Source organism: Palaemon carinicauda, chromosome 15 (assembly GCF_036898095.1).
Source record: "Palaemon carinicauda isolate YSFRI2023 chromosome 15, ASM3689809v2, whole genome shotgun sequence".
Lineage (NCBI taxonomy): Eukaryota > Metazoa > Arthropoda > Malacostraca > Decapoda > Palaemonidae > Palaemon > Palaemon carinicauda.
This window is the reverse complement of record NC_090739.1, coordinates 74821269-74830782: the sequence shown is the minus strand read 5'-3', so window position 1 is coordinate 74830782 and position 9514 is coordinate 74821269. Positions and strand designations below refer to the sequence as shown.

Sequence of the window (9514 nt, the reverse complement as noted above, 5' to 3'; positions counted from 1 at the left end):
AATAGAGACATAGGGAAAATATCCAGTGCAGAAATTGTCCTAGGGGATATAGAGGTGGGAAAATGTCCGATGGAGAAATTGTACTAGGGAATAGAGAGGTGGGGAAAATTTCTGGTGAAGAAATTGTCCTAAGGAATAGAGAGGTGGGGAAAATGTCCGGTGGAGAAATTGTCCTAAGGAATAGAGAGGTGGGGAAGATGTCCAGTGGAGACATTGTCCTCGGGGATATACGGGTTGGAAAATGTCCGGTGGAGAAATTGACCTAGGGGATATAGAGGTGGGGGAAAATGTCTGGTGGAGAAATTGTCCTAGGGTATATAGAGGTGCGGGAAAATATCTGATGAAGAAATTGTCCTATGGGATAAAGAGATGGGGAAAATGTCCGGTGGAGAAATTGTCCTAGGGAATAGAGAAGTAGGGAAAATGTACGGTGGAGAAATTGTCCTAGGGGACATAGATTTTGGGGAAAATGTCCATTGGAGAAATTGTCCAAAAGGATATAGAGGTGGGGGAAAATATCCGGAGGAGAAATTGTCATAGGGGATAGAGAGGTCGGGAAAATGTCCGATGGAGATATTTTCGTTGGGAATAGAGATGTGCGGAAAATGTCCGGTGGAGAAATTGTCCTAGGGAATAGAGAGGTGGGGAAAATGTCCGGTGGGGAAATTGTCCAAAGGGAGATAGTGATGGGGGAAAATATTCGGTAGAAAAATTGTCCTAGGGAATGGGGAGGTGGGGAAAATGTCTAGTGGAGTAATTATCGAAGGAGATATAGAGGTAGGGGAAAATATCCGGTGGAGAAATTGTCCCAGGGGATATAGAGGTGAGGAAAATGTCCGGTGAAGAAATTGTCCCAGGGGATATAGAGGTGAGGAAAATGTCTGGTGAAGATATTGTCGTAGGGGACATAGAGGCGGGGAAAATGTCCGGTGGAGAAATTGTCCCAGAGGATATAGAGGTGAGGAAAATGTCCGGTGAAGAAATTGTCGTAGGGGATATAGAGGCGGGGAAAATATCCGGTGGAGAAATTGTCCCAGGTGATATAGAGGTGAGGAAAATGTCCGGTGAAGAAATTGTCCTAGGGGATAGCGAGGTGGGGAAAATGTCCGGTGGAGAAATTGTCCCAGGGGATATAGAGGTGAGGAAAATGTCCGGTGAAGAAACTGTCGTAGAGGATATAGAGGCGGGGAAAATGTCCGGTGGAGAAATTGTCCAAGGAGATATAGTGATGGGAGAAAATGTCCAGTGAAGAAATTGTCCTAGAGAATAGAAAGGTGGGAAAAATATCCGGTGGAGAAATTGTCGAAGGGGATATAGAGGTGTGGGAGAATATCCGATGGAGAAATTGTCTTAGGGGATAGCGAGGTGAGGATAATGTCCGGTGGAGAATTTGTCCCAGAGGATATAGAGGTGGGGAAAATGTCTGGTGGAGAAATTGTCCTAGGGAATATAGAGGTGGGGAAAATGTCCGGTGGAGAATTTGTCCAAGGGGATATATAGGTTGGGAAATTTCTGATGGAGTAATTGTCGTACAGTAGGGAAAATAGAAGTGGGGAAACTTTCCGATGAAAAATGGTCCTAGGGGATGTAGAGGTGGGGAAAATGTCCAGTGGAGAAATTGTCCTAGGGGATAAAGAGGTGGGGAAAATTTCCGGTGGAGAAATTGTCCTAAGGGTTGTAGAAGTTGGGGAAATGTACGGTGGAGAAATTGTCCTAGGGGATAAAGATGTATGAAAGATGTCTGGTGGAAAAAAATTACCTACGGGATATAGAAGTGGGGAAAATTTCCGGTGGAGAAATTATCCTAGGGGATATAGAGAGGGGGAAAATGTCCGGTGGAGAAATTGTCCTAGGGAATAGGGGGGTGGTAAAATTACCCAGTGGATAAATTATCCTTGGGGATATAGAGGTGGGGAACATGATAGGTGGAGAAATTGTCCCAGGGGATATGGAGGTGGAGGAAAATGTCAGATGGAGAAATTGCCCTAAGAGACAGAGAGGTGGGGGAAAATGTGTGGTGGAGAAATTTTCGTAGGGGATAGAGAGGTGGGGGTAATATCCGGTGGAGAAATTGTCCAAGGGAATAGAGAGGTGGGAAAAATGTCTGGTGGAGAAATTGTCCTATTGGATATAGTTATGGGGAAAACGTCCGGTGGAGAAATTGTCCAAGGGAATAGAGAGGTGGGAAAAATGTCTGGTGGAGAAATTGTCCTATTGGATATAGTTATGGGGAAAATGTCCGGTGGAGAAATTGTCCTAGGGGATACAGAGGTATGGAAAATGTCCAGTGAAGAAATTGTCATATTGGATATAGAGGTGGGGAGAATGTTCGTTGGAGAGATTTTCCTAGGGGATATGTAGGCGGGGGAAAATGTCCGGTAGAGAAATTGTCCTATGGGATATAGAGGGGGGGGGGGGGAAATTGTCCGGTGGAAAAATTATCCTAGGGAATAAAGAGGTGAGGAAAAGGTCCAATGGAGAAATTGTCCTAGGGGATTTAGAGGTGGGGAAAATGCCCAGTAGAGAATTTGTCCTAAGGGATATAAAGGTGGGGAAAATGTCCGGTAGAGAAATTGTTAAAGGGAATAGAGAGGTGGCGAAAATGTCTAGTGAAGAAACTGTCCTAGGGGATATAGAGGTGGGGAAAAATTCCTGTGGAAAAATTGTTTTAGGGGATATAGAGGTGAGGGAAATGTCCGGTGGAAAATTGTCCCAGGGGACATGGAGGTGGGGAAAATGTCTCATGGAAAAATTGTCCTAAGGGATATAGAAGTGGGAGAAATGTCCGGTAGAGAAATTATCCTAGGGGATTTAGAGGAGGGGAAAATGTCCAGTGGACTAATTGTCCAGTCGGATATAGAGGTGGGGAAAATGTCCAGTGGAGAAATTGTCCTAGGGGATTTAGAGGAGGGGGAAATGTACGGTGGAGAAATTGTCCTAGGGGATATAGAGGTGGGGACAATGTCCGGTGGAGAAATTGTCCTAGGCGATATAGAGGTGGGGACAATGTCCGGTGGAGAAATTGTCCATGTGTATATAGAGTTAGGGAAAATGTACAGTGAAGAAATTGTCCTAGGGGATTTAGAGGAGGGGTAAATGTCCGGTGGAGAAATTGTCCAAGTGGATATAGAGGTGGGGAAAATGTCTGGTGGAGAAATTGTCCTTTGGGATTTAGAGGAGGGGTAAATGTCCGGTGGAGAAATTGTCCAAGTGGATATATAGGTGGGGAAAATGACCGGTGGAAAAATTGTCCTAGTTGATATATAGGTAGGGAAAATTTTCGGTGAAGAAATTGTCTTAGAGGATTTAGAGGTGGGGAAAATGTCCAGTGGAGAAATTGTCCTAGGACCTATGGGATATAGATGTGGGGAAAATATCCGGTGGAGAAATCGTTCTAGGGGATATAGAGGTGAGGAGAATAACTAGTGGAGAAATTGTCCTCGGGGATATAGAGGTGGGTAATATGTCTGGTGGAGAAATTGTCCTAGGGGATATAGAGGTGGGGTAAAATGTCTGGTGGAGAAATTGTCTTAGGGGATATAGAGGTGAGGAGAATAACTAGTGGAGATATTGTCCCAGGGGATATAGGGGTGGGGTAAAATGTCTAGTGGAGTAATTGTCCTAGGGGATATAGAGGTGGGTAAAAAGTCTGTTGGAGAAATTGTCATAGGGGATATAGAGGTGAGGAGAATAACTAGTGGAGAAATTGTCCTAGGGGATATAGGGGTGGGGTAAAATGTCTAGTGGAGTAATTGTCCTAGGGGATATAGAGGTGGGTAAAATGTCTGTTGGAGAAATTGTCATAGGGGATATAGAGGTGAGGAGAATAACTAGTGGAGAAATTGTCCTAGGGGATATAGGGGTGGGGTAAAATGTCTAGTGGAGTAATTGCCCTAGGGGATATAGAGTTGAGGAGAATAACTAGTGAAGATATTGTCCCAGGGGATATAGAGGTGGGTAAAATGTCTGTTGGAGAAATTGTCTTAGGGGATATAGAGGTGAGGAGAATAACTAGTGGAGAAATTGTCCTCGGGGATATAGAGGTGGGTAATATGTCTGGTGGAGAAATTGTCCTAGGGGATATAGAGGTGGGGTGAAATGTCTGGTGGAGAAATTGTCCTAGGAGATATAGAGGTGGGGTAAAATGTCTAGTGGAGTTATTGTCCTAGGGGATATAGAGGTGAGGAGAATAACTAGTGGAGATATTGTCCTAGGGGATATAGAGGTGGGTAAAATGTCTGTTGGAGAAATTGTCTAAGGGATATAGAGGTGAGGAGTATAACTAGTGGAGAAATTGTCCCAGGAGATATAGAGGTGTGTAAAATGTCTGGTGGAGAAATTGTCCTAGGGGATATAGAGGTGTGGTAAAATGTCTAGCGGAGTAATTGTCCTAGGGGATATAGAGGTGAGGAGAATAACTAATGGAGAAATTGTCCTAGGGGATATAGAGGTGAGTAAAATGTCTGGTGGAGAAATTGTCCTAGGGGATATAGAGGTGTGGTAAAATGTCTAGCGGAGTAATTGTCCTAGGGGATATAGAGGTGAGGAGAATAACTAATGGAGAAATTGTCCTAGGGGATATAGAGGTGAGTAAAATGTCTGGTGGAGAAATTGTCCTTGGGGATATAGAGGTGAGGAGAATAACTAGTGGAGAAATTGTCCTAGGGGATATAGAGGTGGGTAAAATGCCTGTTGGAGAAATTGTCTTAGGGGATATAGAGGTGGGGTAAAATGTCTAGTGGAGTAATTGTCCTAAGGGATATAGAGGTGGGGTGAAATGTGTAGTGGAGTAATTGTCCTAGGGGATATAGAGGTGAGGAGAATAACTAGTGGAGTAATTGTCCTAAGGGATATAGAGGTGAGGAAAATAACTAGTGGAGAAATTGTCCTAGGGGATATAGAGGTGGGTAAAATGTCTGGTGGAGAAATTGTCCTAGGGGATATAGAGGTGGGGTAAAATATCTAGTGGAGTAATTGTCCTAGGGGATATAGAGGTGAGGAAAATAACTAGTGGAGAAATTGTCCTAGGGGATATAGAGGTGGGTAAAATGTCTAGTGGAATAATTGTCCTAAGGGATATAGAGGTGAGGAGAATAACTAATGGAGAAATTGTCCTAGGGGATATAGAGGTGGGGTAAAATATCTAGTGGAGTAATTGTCCTAGGGGATATAGGGGTGAGGAAAATAACTAGTGGAGAAATTGTCCTAGGGGATATAGAGGTGTGGTAAAATGTCTAGCGGAGTAATTGTCCTAGGGGATATAGAGGTGAGGAGAATAACTAATGGAGAAATTGTCCTAGGGGATATAGAGGTGAGTAAAATGGCTGGTGGAGAAATTGTCCTTGGGGATATAGAGGTGAGGAGAATATAACTAGTGGAGAAATTGTCCTAGGGGATATAGAGGTGGGTAAAATGCCTGTTGGAGAAATTGTCTTAGGGGATATAGAGGTGGGGTAAAATGTCTAGTGGAGTAATTGTCCTAAGGGATATAGAGGTGGGGTGAAATGTGTAGTGGAGTAATTGTCCTAGGGGATATAGAGGTGAGGAGAATAACTAGTGGAGTAATTGTCCTAAGGGATATAGAGGTGAGGAAAATAACTAGTGGAGAAATTGTCCTAGGGGATATAGAGGTGGGTAAAATGTCTGGTGGAGAAATTGTCCTAGGGGATATAGAGGTGGGGTAAAATATCTAGTGGAGTAATTGTCCTAGGGGATATAGAGGTGAGGAAAATAACTAGTGGAGATATTGTCCCAGGGGATATAGAGGTGGGTAAAATGTCTGGTGGAGAAATTGTCCTAGGGGATATAGAGGTGGGGTAAAATGTCTAGTGGAGTAATTGTCCTAGGGGATATAGAGGTGAGGAGAATAACTAGTGGAGATATTGTCCCAGGGGATATAGAGGTGGGTAAAATGTCTGGTGGAGAACTTGTCCTAGGGGATATAGAGGTGGGGTAAAATGTCTAGTGGAGTAATTGTCCTAGGGGATATAGAGGTGAGGAGAATAGCTAGTGGAGAAATTGTCCTAGGGGATACAGAGGTGGGTAAAATGTCTGGTGGAGAAATTGTCCTTTTGGGATATAGAGGTGGGGAAAACGTACGGTGGAGAAATTTTACTAGGGGATATTGAGGTGGGGATAATATTTTTTCCCAAAATTCAAGACATCTAACAAATGAGGTTACATATGAACACGCACACACACACACACACACACACACACATATATATATATATATATATATATATATATATATATATATATATGTATATGTATATATATATATATATATATATATATATAAAACACCAGCACTAGAGTGATATTGCCACTATGGTTTTCCTCATTAAATACTGATCTTTCTCTCTCTCTCTCTCTCTCTCTCTCTCTCTCTCTCTCTCTCTCTCTCTCTCTCTCTCTCTCTTATAAAACCCGTAATTAACTATTCAAAACTTAACAACTTAGGCCCAATGGTTTTAACGGGATATGTCTAAATCACTTGTCAGATTCCGAGATTCGGCCACTGGTTCTTTTTCCTGTTATGGGAACACAATACCTCAGAAGTCAAGCGAATCAAGAAGGGAGTGAATATACCAATATATTTTCATACTAGCTTTCTTTAGCTTGTGAATGGCAAATATCATTTCTTTTTCAGGTCTTCGCTGTTTTCTTATAAAGAGTAATTTGCTTGATTCCTTCATTATTGTCTTATGATAATTTCGGCCAATTTCACATTGCGAAATGTGTCCCAAAATATATAGGAATGAACCGAGGTAAATATCTTTATTTAATAACCATCTAATGGCATATTTTTCGTAAACTCCATCATAAGTATTTTTTTGATATTTTTTTCCTATCGTTGAGTAAAATTCACATATAAATTATATAATGTGTATTTATCTTCGAATATTTTCAAATAATTCAAAATTTGGCTATGTTATTTTGACAACAATAATCAGTTATAAAAGACGTTATGTGAATAAACCTTAACAAACAAAAGAACTAAAGTAAATTTAAATTTTGAGCAACAGCTAAGAAAAATTATTATTATTATTATTATTATTATTATTATTATTATTACTTGCTAAGCTAGAATCCTAGTAGGAAAAGCTGGATGCTTTAAACCCAGGGGCTCCAACAAGGAAAATAGCCCAGAAAGGAAAGGAAACAAGGAAATCAATTTTTTTTAAGAAGAGTAACACCATCAAAATAAATATCTCCAATATAAACTATAAAGACTTTAACAAAACAAGAGGAAGAGAAACATCAAAATAAATATCTCCTATATAAACTATAAAAACTTTAACAAAACAAGAGAAAGAGAACATCAAAATAAATATCTCTTATATAAACTAAAAAACTTTAACATAACAAGAGGAAGAGAAACATCAAGATAAATATCTCCTATATAAACTATAAAAACTTTAACAAAACAAGAGGAAGAGAAACAAGACTGAACAGCGTGCCTGAGTTTACCCTCAAGCAAGAGAACTCTAACCCAAGACAGTGTAAGACCATGGTACAGAGGCTATGGTACTACCCAAGACTAGAGAACAATGGTTTGATTTACCTTCTCGTAGAAGAGCTGCTGACCATAGCTAAAGAGTCTCTTGTACCCTTAACAAGAGGAAAGTAGCCACTGTACAATTACAGTGCAGTAACCCCCTGGGTGAAGGAGAATAGAAAAAAAATATATCTGTTCTGAAGTTCCTATAAATCACCTTGAACCGAGACTCATTAAGGGTAGCGTAAGTGGAAACCTATTTATTTTGGAAGCCCGTTGTCTCATTACCATTTTCCCGATAAGGTTTCACTAAACCCTATTAAAACGTAATTGATTGCGCTGCAACGAAATACGCTACAATGTGGGGAATAGTTGACTATTGTTTATGGCAAAATAAAAGTTATACAATGTTTTACTTTATTAATTAAGCTAATTCAAACTCTCAGGAAAAAATAGTAAATTTTACTTCAAGAGAAACATTAAATGGGTAAATAAAAAAATCACTTTCCTTCTAATAAAACCTTTGTTGATAATGGCTTGCAAAGGGCACTTAAGATAGAATAATAATAACTAAATTTAGATGCATAATCCCAGAACTGCAGTATATGCCGAAGCCATTTAAACGAGCTATTGTTGCTCATATTGTAAAACGAAATGGGCAGTAAAGAACGCTGTATCCAAGTAGCCTATAACAAGCATGTAATTTCCTCCAACATTTTATAGTAATATTTTTTTTTTCTGTTTGCCTTTCATATTCTAAAGAAATGTTCATTCTCATTTCCCCAGCAAAGGGAACCGAGTCAAAAGTCAAGTTATTCAAAGTAGATTTATTTTAGTGTAAACTTAAGCTAAAAGCTTAATCATGAAGGTCGCGGTACGCTTAATCTTACTCGTTAAAATGTAGCATATTTGCTAAAGCCAGTCACATGAAAACATTGCAAAGTTACCGTAAAGGCACGTCATCTTAATTAAAATTCAAAAAGAATTCCTTTGAAATGAGGTCTTAAACATAAAATTTTTCACGAATGAATATGTTTGCATATCATAGAAAACTCACATTTAATATTTTAAAAAATGTTTTAATCATTCATTTTTATTAATTAAACCCCTTTAACTTTCTTTACAATAGTAACAGTCTGAAAGATTTCTATGCTGAACTTAACAAAGTGAACATACTCCTCGGAACGAATATTGCACAATCTTTCGGAATATCCTCAACCTCATTAATACACTCGGAAATGGATCACATGTCAGTGGATATAATCTAATTCGTCAGCTAATACGTCTTAATGTACACATTTTATGCTTAGAAAGAAAAATACATTAGTTAGAATGCTCGTTTACGATTTTAGAAATTCCATGGCTAGGTTTTACTTGACTTCAACCAGTTGAGGCTTTATAGTATGGTGTTTTACTTGACTTGAGTCAGTTGTAAACACAAATAGCGACGAAAGTACTTGGATAAATGGAAGGTTATCATTTCAGGTTTTGTATTTACCCATTTCATCTACTTCTCTTAAGATAAAGTTCACGATTTTTTAGAGGTCATAAAGGCTGAAAAATGTTTGTCATAGTGCTGTGGTCAATGTCCATTTCCTTTTTACATACTTTTCATGTCGTGGTCTAGAATGTATCGTGTTTTCCAGACACACAATATAAGCATATATATATATATATATATATATATATATATATATATATATATATATATATATATATATATATATTAAAACGATCTATAAAACAGTGATAATATTCTGTTTCAAATTCCATTTGTTTTATCATCAAATACGAGATTTCATCAAATTCTTCAAAGTCTATTGAAGGTAAAAAAACAACCTTCAATACAGCTAACTAAGCCTATATTAAAATGTCCCTTTAATAAAATAAAATATTTAAATTTCAATGGTGATGCCATGCTTGTGATTCGCATCACGTATATATCTTGCTTATTCATACGCAAATTATATCAGAAGCAGGTCTGATGTTACGATCGTTAACTTTGTGCATCTG

General features: G+C 39.1%; 2 protein-coding genes across 2 annotated transcripts; both read left to right on the top strand.

Annotated features, from left to right (window-relative positions):
* Positions 1-369: 369 nt before the first annotated feature.
* Positions 370-1249, top strand: LOC137654012 (uncharacterized). The gene is made up of 2 exons (XM_068387646.1): positions 370-505; positions 813-1249. The coding sequence occupies exons 1-2, from the start codon at positions 370-372 to the stop codon at positions 1247-1249; spliced, it is 573 nt and encodes a 190-aa protein (XP_068243747.1).
* An 851-nt stretch (positions 1250-2100) lies between these two features.
* On the top strand, positions 2101-3508 carry LOC137654011 (sodium/potassium/calcium exchanger 1-like). The gene is made up of 3 exons (XM_068387645.1): positions 2101-2327; positions 2673-2997; positions 3347-3508. The coding sequence occupies exons 1-3, from the start codon at positions 2101-2103 to the stop codon at positions 3506-3508; spliced, it is 714 nt and encodes a 237-aa protein (XP_068243746.1).
* Positions 3509-9514: the final 6006 nt, after the last annotated feature.

Coding starts and splice junctions, on each gene's coding strand:
- LOC137654012 (XM_068387646.1), top strand. CDS start 370: ATGGGGAAAATGTCCGGTGGAGAAATTGTCCTAGGGAATAGAGAAGTA. Junction 506..812: donor TTGTCCAAAAGGATATAGAG/GTGGGGGAAAAT, acceptor AAATTGTCCCAG/GGGATATAGAGGTGAGGAAA.
- LOC137654011 (XM_068387645.1), top strand. CDS start 2,101: ATGTCTGGTGGAGAAATTGTCCTATTGGATATAGTTATGGGGAAAACG. Junction 2,328..2,672: donor GATATAGAGGTGGGGAGAAT/GTTCGTTGGAGA, acceptor AAATTGTTTTAG/GGGATATAGAGGTGAGGGAA. Junction 2,998..3,346: donor TTGTCCTAGGCGATATAGAG/GTGGGGACAATG, acceptor AAATTGTCCTAG/GACCTATGGGATATAGATGT.